Source organism: Varroa destructor, unplaced genomic scaffold, assembly GCF_002443255.2.
Source record: "Varroa destructor unplaced genomic scaffold, Vdes_3.0 BEIS01000001.1, whole genome shotgun sequence".
NCBI classification, from domain to species: Eukaryota; Metazoa; Arthropoda; class Arachnida; order Mesostigmata; family Varroidae; genus Varroa; species Varroa destructor.
The window spans coordinates 38619445-38641594 of record NW_019211454.1 but is presented as its reverse complement, the minus strand read 5'-3'; the positions used below and the strand labels follow the sequence as shown (position 1 = coordinate 38641594).

Here is a 22150-nt window from a genome sequence, read left to right as displayed (position 1 = left end):
ATATGTATATATGTATATATATAGAAACTGACTCGATAATAGCTAAGACTGTCGAGAGTTTTTCTGCTTTATCCCTGGTTTTACTACACATGACACGTACTCCAACTCACTCTCCAATGTTTTCCGATAAAGTCTGACGCCTGCCCCTATGTGGGTGTTTCTTATTGAAAAGAACAGCAGACAGGCATGATATAAATCTCTACCAATGCACACATATATAAGCACACATATAAAAGAGACACACACCTTTTCACCAGAAAACATTGATTTGTGAATCAGTTACTATCTGAAGCACCAATAAAGCTGCGAATATATTCATATAAATAGTTTCCATGGCGACCACAAAGTCGGAAAGTATAAGGTCACATTTGCTTTCGATTTCATTTTAGAAAACGCTTCCCCCTAAATGTTAAAAAACATCAGTCGCCTTCTAATGAACAGACGAATACGAGCGAAAAAATCATTACAATAAAGCTATGGTGGAAAGATAACAACGAAAAAAAGAAAATATGGGTTACTTACCTGGCCCGTGACCTTAATTGAGTATGCCCACGTCTCTGTTGATGTCACCATAACCCATTTCCATGCAATTTTCCGAACTAGCTGCACACATTAAAAAAACAACAGTAAAATTGAGCACTCTTCAAACATTATGAAGCGGCGGCAACTTTCCGTCACAAACCAGATGCTCGGTAAATTCTACGGCTATAAGCAGGCAAGCAATGGTTCACTGTTGTCCAAAAGACTGTTGATGAAACCTGTATCAAATTTGTTATTGTATTAGATACACGGACACTGCAAATAAAACTCTACTAAATAATAATAAGAGTCATCACAGTTTTTTTATCTAATTTACCGGGATCTATTTAGTTTGTGAAGCGTACCCTCAACTACTGCGAACAAATCTTGAAGTTAACGCTATTTATAAATGCTACAAATGTTTTGTTCACCAATAAACAGCCCACTGACAATTACCGACACCGGCAGCCACTTGATGCATGAGCATGCAAATCGTGCGCCCTGTCCAGCATGAGCTGATCTGAATGGAAGTAAAGACTGAGTCCAACTGCACGTATCTGCTCGCACACAAATCTTCTGTTTTTTAGCTCTTAACGGTTACGGGGAGTGATGATTATAGTGACATTATGCATTGAGTATATATATTCCCTTAGCTTGGTTGGTATTCGTTGTTTTAAACAGGTGGTTACTTGGAGTAGGGCTCAAGGAAACCTTTCGTGTGCATGCGTTTAGATCTTATACTGCCCAGTTATCCTGACAAACTTTCTATCGATTATATTTGTCGTTCTTGCATAAATGATCGCTGAACGCAATACAAAAGATTGTCAAATCAACATCTACTCCAATTAATATGGCAATGAAAACATTTTTCATTGTATAAGACCACCAAACTAAAACTGTTACGATCAGCTAGAACCACTCAGATCTTCTACGTGTAATCAATAACATTCATCACTAAAAGGAAATAAAAGAAATAAACGATACAGCGATCCTCAACTATGCTAGAGCGACACATTATCCGTCAGGTTATAGGACTTTGTCGGTTATTATAATGATAATACTAATAAAGTCGTGCACGTATATCACATTCATTATATTGCCATAGCGGCTCAACATTCTATCACATAATAAGCCGACTTGAACTTCGGTGACTTGATATGAAGTGCAGTGCTGGTAATTGGCACTGCACGGACGTCCCCCGATCAACGGCAAAAGCCGCGCGCGCGCGCACGAACGCTCGCCCCACCCACCGCACGCCACATCCAGAACATAAGTGGGATTACGGGGCCGCTTGCGACAGGCAGTTGATTGTTGATCGGTTTTGCTTTTATTATTCTCTTCCACCTCTCTCTCTCTCTCTCTCTCTCTGTCCACCCTCACCCCCCGATATAGCGGCCTTCCTTTTTTCAACGAATTATGGGCGCTGTGCGAAACACCAACACTCGTGTTTCGCACGGGAGCCTTGAGGGTCCGGGTTCGGACCCTGACGCGGAAGGAAGATTCGCCGATGGAGAACATGGTCACGGGCTGAGCCATGGCCATGGAGGTCACAATGCCCTGACGCATTTGCGTGGGGTAACCCCCTCAGTCCACGGTCAGCCCGTATTCCATTCCAGCCATAACGGATCTGCAGAGCACTCGGCAACACACAGCAACGATTTGCATCTAGTCTTTCCGCTCAGTCATCATGGACAATTCGGCGCTCATCGTGCGAGCCTTAGGTTGGTTTGTAAAAAAATGCTTTGAATATGAATATTTTAAATGCCAAATGGAGAAGGCAATACGTGAAGCTTGAAGGTAAACTAAGAGCATTGACAAGTGTTAAGACTAAGATGTTAGCTACAAGCAAGCTGATATTAATTACAGTAGATATTTTAACACGTGTGATTTCACCTTGAGCACACCTCCCTTTTGCCATTAATTACTGGGGTAACCGTATCGTTCTCTCGTTGTCATCCTGCGTTTTCGCATCTTGTGCATTGGGTACCATTTCAGCATCGACACGCAAGCAGGAATGTCAAGTGATAAACAGTGGAATCGATCGCTCAGTTTCCTAAGACGTGGTAGCAGTCGCCGAAAACGTAGAATGAGCATAATCCAAGCCGCCATGCAGGTACGCCTAGCCAGCAACAGGAGACACAGCATCCAGCGGCCAACGCGCCAAAATTCGAAAGTCTGCCCACCACCTTCGAACTCTGTCTTACCGAATTATGACGAGCAAGCCCCAGATTTCATTGAAACTCCAATCCGACCCGATCCCGTTCCTGTCGGCTTGACAAATGCCTCCCTTCGTTATAACATGTTCATGCTAACAAAAATGAATATTCACATTTATGCAGTAAGAAGTACGATCGGCCAACGAGCCTAAAGGATAATAACAGGTAGAAGAGGAGTAAATAGTTTTTTTGCTCTTTACTTCCGGTTGAGATGTATATCTTAAATGTACGGTCCTAAAAGCACATGTTCGCTTTTGATGGTAATTTATTTTCAATGGTAAAGAGAGTTTATGAAAAGACGAAAAAAAAACTGGTATCTCATGATACCAATGTTCATTGAATAATTAATAAGAATAACGCGTTCAGTTTACTGCATAGCAGCTCAGTAATTTCCAATGTGAACATATATCGCGTCTTTATGATATTACCATCTCGCAAATTTCAAAATTTAGCATGGGCTCGTTCCGGCCTCGCGGGCCAGCACGCTGGAAGATCACCAATCCTTTGACGTTTTACAAGATCTTTACGCGTGCAAAGCATGGTTGCATGGGCACGCTTTATGTCTGTACTAGAAAAAAAAAGTAGCCTAGACGCAAGCCTTATCCGAGGCTTCAGGTCTACGCAAATATCTTGTATATACTAGATATATGCGTACATACCTACGTGTATATACTTAGTTCCGGATATTACTAGTTGGAGCAAAACTTTCGCAAAACTCAACCGCAAGCTTTCGAGCTAGTTCAGCGTTTTGCGGTCGCTCTTTTTCTATTCGGCTATTTTCATTTACACCGTACACACTGCCCTGAGCGTCGTCTGGATGATGCCTTACTTGATGATCTGACTTTCTGGCACTTAGTCACCTAAGTCACTCATCAATAGCACTTTAGCTTGTTGCCGCCATTCATATATACCTAAATTAAACGAACTCTCAATAATGATAACAGCTCTCTTTCTATTCATCTCTATCACAACGTGGAATGGCCAACGCGATCCTTTTTGCCCCCCAGTAGTCGGGCATGCCTACAATTCTGTTTTCCCTCCTTTTCTGTCTGTCCAAAACGACATTAGCTAGGCTCCCCCTTATTATTCAGCCGATCGTGCGTATTGTAGATGTATATGTAGAGAAATAACCTATACACACGAGAAGGCCCCTTCCCGCACAAGTGACATCAGCTGGGTACCGAGATTTCAACGCGATACCGACCACCAGTCAAACAGCTTTTCAACGGGACACAAGTCAGTTATGATGACAGATGCTAAAATAATCATGATTATGATGACGAACCAAACTGATATACGTGCCATTCGACATCCAGGTAATAATACAGGCCGTTAATAGCTGTTAAAAACAGGTAGCCCTTTGATCGTCTGTCACTATAGCCACAGATATTTTCTACTAAACTTTGTAGCTGTAGATAATTAGACCGTAGTTTGTTAGATTATATTTCGAAGGCATGAATCGTTCTAATGCGCACGAAAAACGATCATAGACGTGGTGTAGTTGATAGCTATGGGTTTTAAATATATTCAAAAGATTCTAACGTACTGCTCGTAGGAAAGCCGTTGAGGTCAAAGAAAATTTGAATTTGGAATTGGCCCACGATTTTCGGAAAGGAAACAAAGGCCGAACAACTCTGAGCTCTCTCTATTCTCTTTTCAAAAAAGAGTCGTTGCTCCGCATTTCAAGCAGAATCACCCTTCTCTGTGGAGTAGAGCAGGTAGGGGCCGTAGCTCTAAGATTGTAGACAGACAGAAAATAGAAACTCGGGCTGAATTCGGGTCAGTCAAGATGACCTACAAAAAGGAATCAGAGCAGAAACTTGTTTGCGAGTTGGTTCTGCCCACATATAAGAAAACACGCTATTCGTAGACAGGATATGAAGTGGAGCATTCCGTTGCAGACGGGCCCGTCGTGGACTGACCTTATGGAGATGGCCAAAGTCGATATAAGCTGACAAATTGAGTGGAACTGCCTAGCCGAGGTGCCGACTGAGACAGAACTCACCACCTCAATCGAAGAGCAACTTAACGCAGTTCGGGGGCCGTACAAAACGTTCGCCCCACGTGCCACGCCGCGCCCCTCCGTCCAATCGGCAAGCATTGATTGCGCTACCAACAGCATCACCCCTTCTTGCTATCCGCGTCCGACAAAAGTGGTAACATTTTGACTGTCTCTCTCTATCTGCATCAACTGCTACAACGAAAGGCAAAAGAACTACGGCATCAATCAATTTTGCAACGCAAACTCGCACCCATCATAACAGTTCATAATAGTTAAATCTATTACGACCTCCCTTATTTACATACTACTTCTATACTAGCATTTCCAGAGTGGAATAAATTTAATACCTGTTTACCCTCGAGTTGATAGAGTTTGTCGTTGATTGACTGATTGACGACAATTTAACATTTCGTTGATTGACTGCTTTACTCCTTGTCTATTGCCTGGACTGCTGCTTCATTAATGACTAATAGTACCCTGACAAATAACAATAATAATAGCAATAAAAGTAACAACAACAAAAAAAGAGTCGCCAGCAAGTAAGTTTCTCACTTAGACCTCTTGTTGGCTATCAGCTCCTACCTGACGAGCGATGGGTGGCAAAGATTATTCAGTACTGCCTTGCTGTCGCTTCTAAACGCACCCCTCCCCCCCTCTCCGTACTCAATTTGTACGTTGTTCAATCTTAACTTAGCCGTCGCCATCAACGTCCTTTGCCTTATATAACTTTCCTCTAATACTGAATGTCTGAGGTGATTTCTTCAGTGTGTTGCGTTCGTTCTTAGCTTTCTTAGTTGAATTATTTTTTCATGAACCGAAAATAGACGGGTTTATATTGAATAGCATTTTTTGACAACTCCATGATCCGTGTTCAGTATCTGTATCAGTGTAAAGACTAATTTTAATTCAAGGACATTTTAGCCCAAAAGATCCTGACCACGTTCTCTCGACTGGCCTCTCCACACAGTGGGTCTCACCCATATACGCACGAGCTCTAGCGCTGCAACTCTGTTCGCTAATATTGCCTGTGGCTTGTGGTCATGTCACGTCGGTCGACGAACGGAGTCTAACCTGTCTAATCCAGTAATATCATACAATCCCTGGTTTAGAGGTATTAAAGGATAGAACGACCTTCCAGAATAAGTAGCATGTGCATTGTCCTATAGGTTTGCGCAAAATAGGTAGAATATCATTATAGATACCGTGGGCTCTATACCTTCCTGGCTCACGCATTTGAGCTAATGGTTAAGGCCAATATCAGGTACGATCGATTATTTCCTTGACTTGCTCTGAGATACTTCATCAATTACAATTTGACTTTAAAACAACAAGTCGTTAAGAGATTCCGGCAACAGACTGCCATTCGACTGTAAGCACCGCTGTCCTGTTTCGGCCCTTCTATCGAGCTACTATATTTCCTGTCTGTGCATCGGGAGCGATGTTTTAAGATGACCTATAGTAGGACAGATATCTCAAACATAGTTTCTTTTCGAAGGTGGAACAAATGGAAGCCGAAGCCGCGCGGCAACGGCCGAGCCATATCGCTCAGAGCAGCCATCACGGACAGCAGTCAGGTAATTAATATCACGCGAAAATAAACGGTCGTCCTGAATACTCTGTTAGTAATTGTTTACGAACAAGTGATAGCAAGCAATGTAAGGTAATCTTATCTTGACAAAGCGTGCTTAACTTGACCCACATAGGCTTGCCTTGCCGTCTCCGAACTGGCGCCAGTCATTGCAGTAGCCTCTTCACTTGCGTATAGTAAAAAATCACATTTCTTTTTGAAGATATGTGCAAAGGCACAGTGATGTCAGGTAATGACACCATATTTATAGGTTCAGAATCAGGTTGTTCACACGGGGGACCTTCAAGTCACCTACACCCGGAATTCGGTGTGAGAGGCAGGTCCCCGTCGCCGCGTCGCCGTGGCTCGTTGTCGCCTCCAGAACAGCGCCTAGATGGACGTCGGTCCCCTTACTTGCGAAGACGATCTCCTTCGCCCTCGCCGAGGAGGGGTTTAGCGGACGCAGTTAGCGATGTCGTCGACATGGTTAAATATGAGACCTCTCGAAAGGGACGAGCTAAAGGTATGTAGTTCTCATAGGACAGTAACTTACGCTACATCAGTTACGAAAGGCCGAACATGAAAGTAGCTACATAATGATCCTATTCAATAAAAACTTCAGCAGATATAAAAGCCTTGCTTCCACGATCTCTTGGTCTGAGCGCCCGAATCGTGGCTGGGGTTTGTGTCTCCACAATCGCCCGCTTGTCCGCGACCCGTAACCATTTGAGCATGTACTTCGGACTTTATGTTTTACAATTTTTTTTTGTGGCTGATTCCCGATATGGAGCACCTCAAAACTTTCGGCTTTGGAGTTACTTTAGAGACTACTGCGGAGGCCGTAAAATGCACTATAATAAAGGACTTTTGAGCCGGAAGTCTATCGGCCGTGTTGCGTTTCTTGGAGAATGAAGTAATAACGAATACCAAAGATCACTCATTATACGTTATGTGGACAGCGAAATTCAGTCTTTACAAGCAGTGCCAACTTGATTGAAAACTTTTGTACAAATGGTATCAACGATCTCGCTACGGACAAGCGGACCTTGAGGGCGATCCCGGGCTCTGGCGTAAGCTAAAAAAATCAGCGAGTTCCATTCGGGAGATCGCCGAAAGGTCAGACATGGCACACGGGTTGTGCCGGACAATTTAAAATAATCATTTGGAAGTGAAAAGAGAACTTGAGTTTGGATCAAATATAGACCTGTTAGCAACGCCTCAGAACCTTAATGCACTTCAAAAGACATTCCGACACGCCACTGCAGGCGTCGGAAATTTATTCCTGTCTTCTCTTTTTTTATCGGAAAATTACGCACTGTCACTAAAAATAATAATTACGTTAATGACTATGTCTACTGCAACAGGGGTTTGGAAAAATTATTCATGTGCTCCATAACGATAATGCATTGGGTTACAGGTAGTTGTTCGCAGTGCATTTTCCACAGGAAGTTTTGTGTTGGCTTAACTTTGGTAGTCAAATTACCTGGCCACCTGTAACTTCGTTCAGAAAGTGCTTGAAGAAATTTGAGAAAAAACGCGAGGCCTATTGCTGTTGTCGAGTTAAATATCCGTCTTGAAGACTGGATAAAGCGGTCGAATCCGTACATCGAATTAGTGGGAGAATATTTTAAAGACGATAACTTAGATTCTGGTAGTTAATAGAGAGCCATATTCTGAATCTTTAATTTGACCATAGACGATTTCGAACTGAACTTTCAGCGCGATTGCACGGAGATGAGTACTTCTCGTCGCCGCACCGCTTCGAGAGATCGCCTAGTCGATATCGTCATAGCCAACGGTATCAGGGCTATCAACTTACAAGTAGACATGCAAGCCCAGAATATAAAACCACCTCGCTCAGTCGGCGATCTAGATCTCCATCGCCCAGCAGTCAACGTTCCTCTCAGCACCCCGCATCGACGTCACATCCTCATAGGCAACAACACTGTAGAACTCCCACCCACAGCGAGTATTATGGTAAGCCTATAGCATTCGTCCGAAACATAATATGACAGGGTTTTATGTTCCCAAGATATTTTCGATGCACCACTTGTATCGCGCGCAAAAAGGTTTATTACAGTATGATTTGGTAATGTTATAAGTGCTAGGACCGAGTAGGTGTCTGTATTCACCATATACTTCACTCGCTTCAGGGTACGGATCATTATTTATATGACGTGATTTCATGCTGTTTCACTTGTATACAGTGGCCAGATTTTGAAACAAATGTTAGCCCTGGCTTTGATTTTTTGCTATCGATAGGGTCCTGTTTTTTTAGCAAAGTTCGTTATGGTTTTCTTTCCTTAGATTGGGATCCTTTGTGTTGTGCTTTATTTGTTTTCCTTCCTTAGCCGAATTTTTTATTGGCAATATATATTTCTTGTATTTTTATTCAATGTAACAGCATAGCTTACGATGCATGCACAACAAGTAAAAAAAATCTATGAAACAATACAAAGGTATCGCTAGAAAGGTAAGAACATTTTGAACGCTTCAGCTCCATGAAGAGCGTTGAATTTAAGATGAAGATCTGAGAAATTGTACTGACATATCTGGATAGCAGCAGCGACGTACATTTTTTTAGTAAGTTAATAATAAAATAAATCGGTAAAGTCGAGTGAGTGATCGCTTCGCGTATTTCAATGCGAATATGAATTTACTAGCGTCAATTCTAGCATCTCTCAACTGGGATACTTCCATTGCGGCTGTGCCATGATGGGGATTAATGTTGGATATATTAGGAGTAGGAGATGCAATAGTGTTTCTACTGGTTACCCTTAGAAAACTGTTTCCTTATGAGACTATATTATAGGACCCGCAAACCTTTACGAACAACGCGGTTACTTAGGTTTAACATAATAACTTGCTTTGTCATCCACAACAATTTGGAATAATTACAGGCACCACCCAGCTCGAGCAACGTTCGCGCTCTCCTAGTCCCGCAACGTCTGCCCAGAGCCTTCCAGTGGCGGCAGTAGGTAGCAGGCGAGGCCGCCGTGGAGGCGGTCGTCGCCTGCCTCCTACGCCCAACAAACCGTCCACTCTGCTTCTGCTCCAATCAGGCAATATGCCCTTTGTTGCTAACTCGCCAACACTGACTCAGTACGAGTGCGGGACGATCAATTTTCCGCATGTCAGTGCATCACCAACCCACTCAACGCCGTCGCACGTTACCTCGTGGAGTCGTCATCCACATACGATAGCTCATCCGGCACATCTACAACAACAGCAGCAGCATTTGTCACCGCTTTTACAAGAGCAGGTGGCCGGACTCGCAGCTCACGCCGGCTACGGATCGCAGCAGCCGCCGTTCTACAGGGACCTTAGGCACCCTCCGAGACAACTGCAGTCGCCAATGCAGCAGCTACCGAATGGTTACAAGCCAGGCAAGTACCTACACTCGTCCGTACTTAAGGATTTCCTTAGGAAAAAAGATATATGTACGTATATATTTTAACTTTAAGGCAGAATAATCTGGCATTATTTTAGCATAGCACATAGCACATGCATTCTATCTGGCCACCCGCAACCTGCCTGAAAGCGTAGGATAACAGCGTGCATATCAATTGATTTTTTCGCGATTGGGCTATTTTTCTTTGCATTTCTGTCTACACTGATTTGCAAAAACGAAATATCTTATTTGAACAGTCGCTTATATGCATTTGCTAACATAAGAATCACTACGAGTGCGATCGTTTCTATAGTTCTGCTCTCTTCATTTGAGGGAACGATTACAGGTGACCCATTGGGAGCCATCGATGGTGGGCCTTGGGGTGGTCCACCAAAACCAAGAGATACCATAATTGCTGTGCGTACCCCTCACGACTATTCAGGTTCTGATGATGAGTGGTGCTGACGCGAGGAGAAGCTCGAAGAGCTTCAAGAAGCCCTTGGTGAAAAAGATTTAAGTGATGGTGATACAGAAAAAATGACTCCACTACATGGGCAGCCCCTCGTTGATCAAACTCAAAGTGAAGCGGTCCCTATTTTCGTACCTCAGCGAACATCAACGCGATCATCGTTGTCGCATTGGGATGATCTCGAAGGCCCGTCAACGGCCAACACTTAATTCATCTATAATTAACGATTGAGAGCGAATCCACGTAATCTATTGAACGCAAGCAATCCTTTGGCTACAGCCATCGTCGCCTACTAACCAGACACTCAGCCAGCTGGTTTTACGATCAGCATCGGTATCACTATCAATATATAATAAATGCAATTGAGATTAGTTCAGTTATGAACTTTGCCATTTACCGAAGGACACGAACAACCAAGGATACTTACCTGTTAAAATTTCATCATCAGTGGGGAATACTATCGGTTCAACTCGAGCTGAACGCCAGCTAGCTCGAAAAGCCGGCCCCTCGAAGGACAAAATCCCGCCCTCGCCTCTCCTAGCTAATGTATAAACATAAATTATAAACGTCTGATCTTTTAAGTAATCCGCACGCCTACCAATGTTTACCTTAACGTGAAAACCGTAGTATAAACCCCAATCATTGTACACTTTCGTAAGAGGATTACGAATCGATTCACGCATGTGTAAACACACACATATCCATATTCATTTATAGCGTCAACCTTACGCAAAGCTGTCTTAAAAACAACTATCCGAGTTCTGAGTACACCAGATGAATAATAAAAACACACTGAGAGGTGTCAAACCCTCTCAGAGGCAAATGCGTTTAGCATAGAAGCCTCATATATTTACTTCTACCCCCCCCCCTCCCTCCCCCTCCCCTTTCATTATTACTATCTATCATCTCAATGTAAACATACATTCGCAGCTACAGAAGAGCAAGAAATTCATTTTATGTAATGGCCCCATAAGTGCGTTAGCTAAAGAAAGTATACCATTACGTAAAGTATTAAACTCCCAAAGATCGCTACCATGATTTTTATTTAAAGTTAATCCAAGAAGCGACACAAAGCAAGATTTCGCTGTCTGTTAATAGTTTGCCTTAAAAAAATTCAAACAGCCCTGTCATTACATAGAAAAACACGGATTACAGAGACTCAATACCCCATTGTTATGCACAATATTTTCCTCGAATGCTCGGCCATGATCAAGTCGACCTGCAACGAACGTGTCCGATTGCGGCCTTAGTTCCGGTAATTGAACACAGAGTAAGATTTGATAGTCAGCGGCATAGGTCATACACGAAGTCGACAGGTAAAGATTTCGAAGTTTGGAAAACGAGTGTACAATTGTTTAATCTTGGGAATTTCTAGTATAAATGTCAATATGGACATTCAGATTTTTTTTTCTTTTGGAATTGTTCTTTTCTTTAAATAGGCTATTACTATGGCCTCAAACACTTTGATGTGACCTAGTTTGCTGCTGTCCTAGCCACGCTCTGGCTAGCGTCGCCATCAGCGTCTAACAGCATCTGAACGCAGGAGCGCACTGTGGCGGCATTTTTCTATATGCGAGCGCTCTACCGGCAACTGAAACAAATTCACACCGGCTTGGTGTAGCGTAAAGGGGACTCTATATCGGACATGAATCATGGCTGGACATTCGTCTTTAACTTTTCTATCTATCTCGATAATTTGTAGGTTGAACTGCCGTATTCGGGCAAGCTTGCCACTCATGACAATATCAGAACGTATTAAGATATAATAAATTCGAAAAGGCAAATGAACTACAATTGAGCTACCAACAACAGCATCAAGAGCTACGACGAGACATACACACACATCTATATATATATATATATGACAACATCGCTTTAACAACACGATATCAGAAAAATTAAATGAAAAACATATCAAAAAAGCAGAGGCGTCTCGTATTTTGAAACAAAAAAAAAAAAAGCCAGACGTTGATAGACGCAATTCTACGAGCAACAATGGCAACTACGATAACAACTTTATGTATTCCAGATTCGACCAGATGTAATATGAACAGGTACATAATCGGAAACGGAACACTATTAAAACTAAACAACTAGAGGCTTAGGCACAATCTGTTTTTGGATAAGATACCATATCTAATAGCAGACAAAATACCTCCCAAAGAGCCGAAATCTATGATTCTAAGATAGCTTAACTAAACTAACAAATATGTATAGAACGTGTGGTACTGTAGTACCAGCATGTAATTAGCTACAACCAGATACATAATCCAATCTTATGGTACCTTAAATAATGATGTCTAGATAATGGCAAGATCCGTTCGTTAGAACTGATACACTGATAATAATAGTAACTTTTCGTTCATCTATCTATAAGGTAATTTATCATAATGAAAACAGTTTGCTAGAAAATACGGCTGTTCGCAAGCTCTCCAGTTACCGATCGTCGCTTCATCGGCATCGCAATGTTCTGTGCTAGATCTTTTTCCCTTGCTAGACCCTAAATGTGACAGCCGTCCGTCCGTCCGTCCGTTCGTAGTCTATGATACTGAATTTTAATACGTGTCTCCGAATGAGATATTGCTATATTCGTATTCGGCGCTACCAACTGTAAATTCAACCCTACGGATGCCTACGTGCAACTGCGTGCATACGATGAATCTGAGCTAAAAGCTTACAACTATAACATTACGATGTCGAAGAACCAACGATAAACGGAAATTTCTGGACACCATCAACGCCGACCACTTTTCGACTGCTTTCGTGTTTTTCTTATTCTATTTTATTGTTGATAACAGCGTAACCTCTATCAATCTCTCTCTTTGTCCTTCTGTTGACGTAATGAATCATGAATTGATCTTGTCTCTATCTCGAACTACTGTGATGCCAACAATATCTTCTACTGTGTGATCTTTTTGTATGTTATTCATGGTTCCGTTTACCCAGTTGGTGTTCAACCGTGAACGCACGCGTCCGTGTACTCCCGCGTACATGGTCGCTTGCAAATGCCTATTCGATACAAATTACGTAGGATTGTTGGCATAAAAATACCTTTTATCTTTCATTCGATAACTGTACATCGACGGCAAAAATATTACTTCCATTGATCGATACTTTCGATGTCCTTACCACAGTAACCAAGCTATCTATCATAGCGTTGCATGTACGACGTTCTGTAATTAACAATCAACCACTGTTACAAATACTTGTGTCACTAGACTAAATCACTAATCGAATCTATCGATGATATCTGCCCGAACTTTTTTCCGTTGCCTATAACGACATACAAGAGATTCTACCGTTAACGCTAAAAGCATCACCTTGATTCATCATGTCGCAAGCAATGTAGCAACAAGTAAACATAAAGCCATCATTCCTATTCGACGTAAAAGGAACGTCTGACTAGGCCAACACTGACAAGTAAAGAGCGACTCACAAACCCACAGAAACGTAAGCATTACACCCAAAAGTAACATCATCGGTACCGAACATTCAATCCATCTTTTAACCAATCGAACGTAACCAACATCTTTATATATATATATAATATATCTCGCTTTTAACGTAAAATCTCTTCACTACCTAAGACTGGCAAGAATAAATGCAATAACATATGATACGTAATGCATCATTACGACGAACGATAACCAAAAAAAAGTAACAACTAAATCAGATAGATACGAGCACGATTTATCCATCCAATGACGACGATAGAAACACAGAACATCGACTCATTGAACACAAGATCGACCATAAAAGCCAAACAGCCATAAAAAAAAAAGCAACGATAACAGGCAGCACTTGAACAGCGTAAGAGGCGCAATACTAAAATAACAGCTATCCTACATGTCGGTTGGTCGGTTCATGCATCGGCCTTACTGCATGACAATATGTAACAACAGAACGTGACAACGCACGAGAAAACAAGTCTTTTGTTCCTTTAGTGAGTCTCTGTTTGAGAAACCGCTCAGCGTAAAGAACAAAAGCACGACAGTAATGAAACATAAACATGTACACAAATATGTCCACCAAGCAACGGCCGACTGAACAAATGAAGATAAACGAATATTCATATCATGAGAATGCAGGTCCCCCGGAGGTCAGGGTGAAGGCTGACTGGCCGGTGGGATCCAGATCACCTCGCGTCCAACACTAGATATCCACACAACGGTATTCATTTAGCCCACTTAGCCAGCCCACGAATGGGGGAAAAATATAAAAAGCGAATCCCTGTCGGTTATGATGGTGAGAACAAACATCACCATTACAAGAACGATGGGTAGATTTATATTTTGTGACCACCAGTTTACATATATAGATATACGCATGCGTACGTGTGAGTATATCTGTGTATGCGTACGGCAACGGCCTGCCTACTACTATTTATAATTACAGGAGCAGTTAATATAATTATAGTGCTATTGCTGCTACTGTAGCCATTATGGGTCAACAGCTATAGCAACAACTACTAAATTCAGTATAAAGTATCACTGAAAAAAACAAACGTGAGCAAAAATCCAACGATACCACTAAGAAATCATTATAATTATATATGATAGTCTTGAATAATATACCAAAGCCTGATGATGACGCAATCAACGAAGTCCCTCGGATAACATTTAGCCGCTGCGACCCTTTTATTGAGAAATAGGCGCAACAACTATTGGCCAGCATTACCTAGAATAATCCCGATCATAGAACTAACACTAGCCAGTGGAAGAGTCGTGTATCAAGCTTGTCACTATCTGATTGCACGAGCCTTGTTTTGGAGACATTTAAGGACTATATTGGAAACAAGAGAGTCGATTGCAAAAGGTAAACGACATTATAAAACAACGTAAAGGACAATAATAAACATGATAATAAGAATAATTTATTTAGTAAGCGAGTACAAAATACACCTATAGTAATACTAATTGCCTGCTAAGAAACACCTTTTCTGGGACCGGTGCGGGCTAGTTTTTTACGATAAACTTTAGACGGGTGTATCGTATAGGGAGATGCGTCACGTCGAACCAAAACGTAGACACGCACGCACGCACGCACGACCACGCAGAGCCCGAAAGTTCGCTCATGTGCATACTACAAAAGTTAGGTTACTTGTCCTTGCTATCTACTTAGTTTGACTAAACGGAAGAGACGATAGGATACTGCCATGTGAGACTGAGCATTGTTCGTCAGCCGATTGGCACGTAGAACATGCTAGCACGAACCGGTGCACGATAGGAATAGGCGGAAGGAGCTCGTCAGGCGAGCCTCGTCAATCCCAAGTGTGGGACGCTGCAGTGACTTTTCTTTGCAAAGACAGAAATGGCATTGACTGCACTCGTATCCGTGTATGCTTGTCGGTGTGCGTGCGCTGAAAATGCTACGTACGAGAGGTATGCATGTAGCAGTGTTTAACAACCGATAAGCTCGATCATTATTTCTCTAGATTTCAGAAAAAGTCTATAAAAAAAAATAAAATTGTGTGTAAAAGAAAAGCATGCATATTGCAGGGTTATCAATGGAAAGCGTTCTAAGAAACATATGCGATCACACACACGTACGGAAAAGGCTGCAGGGGAAGGCGTATAAAAGCAAGAAGAATTAGATCAGCTTAATACATATAGCACATAAAGGCGGAAACAAGTGTTGTTTATCAAAATGAATGTACATTTTACTGGAAAGGTTACCTAAGTAAAAAACAAACGACAAAGCAAATCAACAAACAGGAAAGAGGAGAGCAGCAAGCAGGCAGTCGAAAAATTGCATTAATGGGTCGTCCTCGTTAATGTGTACAGTATAAATTCTAAGCTGTTTTCGTATATTACTTGGATGGTTATTATCATGATATATAATCATTACTACGAATCGTCGTACCGTATTTAACAGATATATGCTGTGATATTCTGCTCCGTAAAAAACCAGTTGAAGTAACAGTAAATTATTTTATTGCGAATCATTGCATCGCACGGAACGCATAGCTAATTTTTAATAACATTTACGCCGACAGCGGTCAAATACGTGCGGGCATACAGTGGCGTCATGCGTCACAAGTTACACATAAGTGTCATAAAAAGTAAATAAATGGCACAAAAGTAGTTATGATAATTAAAAAAAAAAAGAAGTTTCAAATGAGTACAGCTGGAAAGTATACATCTAATAAGTATGTAAAGGCATTGTGTCACAGTACGAAAGCATATATATTGAGAGTGAACAGGACACTGTAAAATTGTACGGTCAGCGCACTAACGCACGGTTCGATCAATTACCGTAAGGTATTTGTTATTTGCATCGAAAGGTGTGTATCCTATAGCACAAAATTCGTATAACTTATAATAGCATGCATATTGAGACGTCTTAGTACAGATATAGGTACTAATGGGTAACAAATTGCTGACGGAATTTATGATACATAATTTAGAAACTAGGTGAAAGACAAAAGAAACTTGGTAGAAATACATTGGAGGTGCGCGTGTGTATTTGTGACGTTCATTGCGCAATAGATGCTAAGTAAATATGAGGTATTGTAATAGGGCGGGACTATTTACTAACATCTGAATTTAAGGTCGAACAGAGGCTGACAGCGCAAGATAAGTAAATATATCCAATGTCTCGTTTCCCTAGCGCAGTCTGTCAAGGATCGAAACACCTTCCCTTCGGATAATTATTTTACTACTAAACACGTCTTGCTGTAGGCCTGTCTTGCAGGACTTAGGCTGGATGGCCTTCTCATAACAACCATTCGAGCTGCAGCGCACAACGTATCGCTTCGTTCGGAAACGTACAGCTCTAACAACAAAGCTGTCTAAACGAGACGAACATCTACTTAAGAGGGCAAAGTCCAAATGATGTTTCCGCCTTGAACGAAAGCCAGGTTGTAAAATACCGCCGTTAAGAGTGAGGCTAAACGCAGAGCGGCACTATAGAGGCCTAAGCCCCGGTTCGAAAAAACAAAGGGAACAAATTCAACTCTCTACGATTTATCATCACAAGATCGCCTTGCCTTCGTTAACCACTATACGATTCCAAGATATAACAACCTGATTTTTAAATACAATGAACGCTAACATTGTCAGATCACTGACATTCTCTCTGAAGCAAAATGATTTAACTGGCTCTTCTCGAACAGCGCCAATAAAATAGAATCGCAATTATCGCCAAAAACGGACGAGTACTGCGATCGAATCAATCATAGCTACCGCAGAAGAACTTAATACTGTATCCCTATATACATATAAGAGTGCAGACTGCTATTACTACTACAAGCTACACAAACAGATGCAGACATACGTATCGATGCAAAGATACCACAAAAGCGAAGCGTCAACAGGATACGATATTCTGTTATCCGAGGAGCCGAGCTATATCCGGGATCGGACTTTTCGTCCTTAAACCCTGTCCTCAAGTTTCTGTTGCGAGTGGCCAAATGTGCCAAAGTCGATCCCCATAAAAGCTCCTGACCCCGCAGTAAAATTGCCCTGATCAGCCGTAGGAGAAGTCTTCGACATCCATAAGCCAGCTAAAATTCTGGTGAAGATTAGTAAGTATGTAACGGATGCAACAAACGAACTCGAATGAAAAAGCAATTTGATGATCACTACAGGAATCATGGTAGAGAAAAATCGATTTGTGGTTAATCGCTTAACAATAGCTAGTTTATTTGTTCATTATACACATCTGTATATGTTTTTATGAGATATGGTTATTACTATTCTACAATAATTGAGACTGATTGCTACAATGCATTGGATGCCTCGTGAATGATACGAACTCATGCCTGTTGTTAATAAGATTAGATCAATGATTCTACTATTAGTAAGACCACTAATGTCACCATGAACTTGCGAAAGTCTGCGAGGAAATGGACCGTGCCCCCCCCCCCCCCCCCCGCACCACCACCACCTCGACCCACGAAACAATATACAACACAAACACATAGACGGCAATGGTTTTTTGTAAAAACACTCGACGACATGTTGAAGAGACATTATATAGATTATTGTGAGGAAACAGTGATGAAGATAAATGCAAGTAACTATATTAAGATGAATTGGAATTAAATAATAATAATAATTATTAATATTCGCATCATTAAATAAAGTGAACGAATAACCTGAAAAGAAACACCCGAGAAAAGACGATTTTATACTACGGAACAATTAATCAAGCAAATAAATTACGATAGTAGTTCAAAGGGGGCGTTTTCATTTAAACAATACATTTTAAGTGCCTTCTGGCAGCCGAAGAAACTAACTTAGCCATGGAGCAATAATACTCCGTGTTCTTTTTCAAACGGCTCTACTTTTCAACCACGCCATAATTTCCAGGTATGAACCACTAACTTCATCTCGACTAGCTACAGTCATAACGACCTTTGCGTCTGTAGATAGCAAGTGATCGTTTCTGCACCATAATTATGGAAGACTATTTAAACTGATCCCGACTTCACTTGAAGCGCATTTGTCTCACTCTAATAGTAAAATGTACGAGAACAAAACGTATTGTATGAAACTCGGTCATAGAAAGTACGCTACATTACCATCTGGGAAAACTATGCATTACCCTAAAATTTCTACACTCATACTTACAACTCATCTTCTTTGCTCTATGTACAGTTTATTTCATCACAGTATGAAAAATCTAGACCTTTCGATATAGTGCACAGCGTAGGCGTACGTTCACACACTCGACATTATAAGTATTCTTTTTATGTACAAAAGTATCGTTAGTTGCCTATATATATATATAAATGTAATTCGTTTATCTTAATCGACTAGAAATTGTGGCTAGTGCGACCAGTCTCTGCTATCTATAACAGCTACAGCCCTTAGCTCTTTCGCAAATATCTTTAGAGGTGCGGCGGCAGATGTAACTCAGATTATAATCCAAGTTTACGTACACAGAGACCCGGTTTTTTTTCGCACGTTCACAATAGTCAGAAAATGATACCATATTGACTACAGCAGAGTCTCCTGTTGTCCGCTTTGAGAGATAACTTCATTCGCCACAGGAACCGTTCTATAAGTCGACACAACAGAATTCTCTTTTCGGAGCCTAAAAACAGCGAAAAAAAGAAGGACAACGAGAGCTCCACAGAAAAAAACCCCGACGATATTAGCGCACGCTGTTGCTAAAAGAGCCTGCTGAGCTTTCGTTACCGACGAAGCACTAGAGTTTGTTTTAGCCAAAAGCAATTCAAGTGATTTTTGCAGGACAATCTCTTTTGGCCAATGCTCAAAAGCAGAATTTCGTCGAAAGCGCCTAAGGAACATAAACAAGATAAAAAAACTATCAATAATTTGCTTTTCGAAATTCGATAATTTTAGATCTTTTCGTTTTAAGCCTATCTACGTTTTTAAAGTTGTTTTTCTTCTATCTCACATATATATCTTAACCACTAGAAAATTTGCGCAAATAAAAGAAGTTAATTTTTGCATCATCCAAGCTACGGGTTTGAGGAGTGGTCGTTAACAAAACTCTATAGAAAATTTCTAGATAAGCCTTTCTTCAATCGAAATAATTTAAATATTTTTTTATCTGCTCAGAGCCGAGCTCAGACTACGATTATCAGATCACATTAAATTGCTTTTGATGGTAATATGAGTTTGATAATCAGTACTCTCATCAAGGTCACATCTAATTTTCTGGAGACTTTCTATGTGCTGCTTGACCGATTAGTCCATTAGCGTTATTTATGAATTTGTTCAGCGAACAATTCACGATAGCAAAAAAAAAGACAAAAAAAAACAAAATGTATCCACCGTTAACGTTTCATACTTCGTTCACATACCCCGGTGTTCCGGCCGATTGTTCGAGGACGGAGAAAATACAGTGCACATGCCATGGATGTTTGTCATCCACTGGTTCCCAAGCGAACAGACTATCAATATCGAATGTAAAACCGTCCGCGCCCAGAGAATCCAGACGCTGAAGAAGTTCTGCTGAGAACGTACGCCGATGTTGGGAAGCAAGTCTGCCATGGAAAGACATTTCAGGCGCAGACATGACACTGGAGTCATTTGACGATTCCCAGTCCTATTGAGACGAAGAAAAATTTCTGAGCCATTGAATCAGTAAATAGCAGTAAATAAGTATCGCATCCTTGAGCAGAGCTTTCCTTCAATGTGTGTGTAAATGATTAGCGATGATATGTCAGCTTTTCAATTTTCATACAATAACAAACTAGATTTTTGTATGTAATTACATTGAATTGAATTGAAGACTGCCATTGTCATAAATGCACTTTGGTCTTGTTCGCATTATTTATACATACGATAATCTTATATGGGCAATGCAGGGGCTGTTGATTGGGCTTCACTGATAAATGAGGTGTCGTGGTCCGCGTAATATTGTGGCAGAGAAAACACTGGCGAATGCGCGCCACTAACGGAGACCTTTCCGGTGAACTTCCGACGAGAAAAGTACGAACTACGCCGAGTACTGTTTCGCCTGAGAACATTACATTTATATACTCCTAATTCATTTTGGTAAGCTGTAAGTACGAAGTAGCTTTCATACGAAATCAGTCGGACATAAAAGATAGCCTACTTATCACCATTTTTTTATAATCCACCAGTATAGTCAGAAAGACGTTCATCGTTGATTCTTATCACCTTGATGGAAGACACTGCTGAGGTTGCTATATTGATTCGTCTGGTTCGTCGCGGTTTCCATGCTTAACCATCGATCGGCAGAGGTCAGTTCCATAACAGAGTCCATTGAATAGCTTTGCTGCTCCATATCCTGGGGTGTCTCGACTTCTACTGGTAGGGTAAACTGAAGAGGCGGGGACTGAGGTTGCACACGGCATGTTCCAGGTGTTGCGCCCACGCATGGGAAAAAGGCGAGACTGTAATTGCCGGTGTATTGTGGAAGCTACATGGTCAAGGAAAAGGGAGGAAGGTTAACCAAGTTAATTAAAGAAAAAAACTTAATCAAATATACACTGCTCTTTTTCAAGTTCATATGGTATGAACAAAGAAAGCCAGCTTCAGTCTGTCACGACGGATTTCATTCAAATAACGTGAAAAATATCGTCTGACGCTCGAATGGCCACCATAATAGCGATTCGCGAAAATCAAAGCAAGAGACGAAATGTTTTTGCTATCCGCGAAATTCTAATGAAAAAAAAAAAACGTAGAACCACAAATGATAAAAAGCACTATAACGGGGAAAAGCGAACTACCGAAGCCAGCGATCCTAAGGTCCACAGAGCTTCCGTTTCTGAGAGCTGCTTCTCGAGCCGAAGCAAGAATGCCGCTTGTACTCCTCGTCGTGGGGATAAAGTTAACCGGGATTCGTTCCATCGCACTGCAAGTACAACAGATAGATGTTATTGTACTAACCCACCGTATATCAAACTCCACTGGTAAAGTCCGTACTGGTATCTGCTTGTTTATATCCTGTCCAATAAATAAATTTCTTTGACTTTTGATTTGATATCGGCCCTATTATTTCTCCTCGAAGTAAAGAGCCCCTCGTGCGCTGCGTGGGAAATCGTAAAACAATAGATTAAAAAAACGCACTTTGCTCACTCTAACAAAATCTCAAGCTGTGTAATTAGTCAAGAAACTTAATGTCCGAATAAAGTGTGTTGGCATAATAGTTACGGTAGCAGGCGATCAGGTGATAGATAAGAAAACCTATGTTGAATGTTGATTTGGAATTGGCAGAATCTTAAGTGATAGTTCATAAGTGGACAAAATCATTGGAATCGTTTCGAGCAATTCTCTTACAAAGATACCAGTGGCGCAAATGTAAAGCTGGGATTTACCTTTTTCCTTGTCGACTACGAGCCTTCCATGGAACTTGATTGTGGTTCGAAAAGTCACCACAAGATTCCTGTTCGAGTCAACACTGACGCTATCGACATCTGCGCTGCCAGAAATTTCTAACATTCAAAGATGAGACATTTATTGATAGGCATGCAAACATAAAGGCTGGAATTGTTTGCTAGAATCGAGTACATCGTTCGACAGTTTTCTTTCTAGATAACACTCGA

General features: G+C 41.3%; 2 protein-coding genes across 28 annotated transcripts in view; one reads left to right on the top strand and one right to left on the bottom strand.

The window, feature by feature from the left end:
* The window catches only part of LOC111244815 (voltage-dependent calcium channel type A subunit alpha-1-like), a 190395-nt gene extending 172052 nt beyond the window's left edge, over positions 1 to 18343 (top strand). For 17 of the 24 annotated variants that reach the window (XM_086974621.1, XM_086974619.1, XM_086974594.1 and 14 more), the window contains 7 exons: positions 1912 to 2240; positions 2515 to 2632; positions 6233 to 6311; positions 6528 to 6827; positions 8024 to 8281; positions 9205 to 9690; positions 10042 to 18343. In XM_086974621.1, coding sequence (XP_086830747.1) covers positions 1912 to 2240; positions 2515 to 2632; positions 6233 to 6311; positions 6528 to 6827; positions 8024 to 8281; positions 9205 to 9690; positions 10042 to 10160 — 1689 coding nt within the window. In that variant the 3' untranslated portion in view covers positions 10161 to 18343. The other 7 variants (XM_086974629.1, XM_086974627.1, XM_086974631.1 and 4 more) reach the window with 5 other exon arrangements.
* LOC111244785 (FRAS1-related extracellular matrix protein 3-like) overlaps positions 16 to 22150 on the bottom strand; it is a 49529-nt gene continuing 27394 nt past the window's right edge. For 3 of the 4 annotated variants that reach the window (XM_086974665.1, XM_086974678.1, XM_022792209.2), the window contains 6 exons: positions 21923 to 22039; positions 21335 to 21459; positions 20763 to 21024; positions 20423 to 20598; positions 19940 to 20184; positions 18746 to 19410 (listed from right to left, as the gene is read on the bottom strand). In XM_086974665.1, coding sequence (XP_086830791.1) covers positions 19107 to 19410; positions 19940 to 20184; positions 20423 to 20598; positions 20763 to 21024; positions 21335 to 21459; positions 21923 to 22039 — 1229 coding nt within the window. In that variant the 3' untranslated portion in view covers positions 18746 to 19106. Of the gene's footprint in view, positions 604 to 18745; positions 19411 to 19939; positions 20185 to 20422; positions 20599 to 20762; positions 21025 to 21334; positions 21460 to 21922; positions 22040 to 22150 lie in introns of those variants that run through there. The other variant, XM_086974675.1, reaches the window with a different exon arrangement.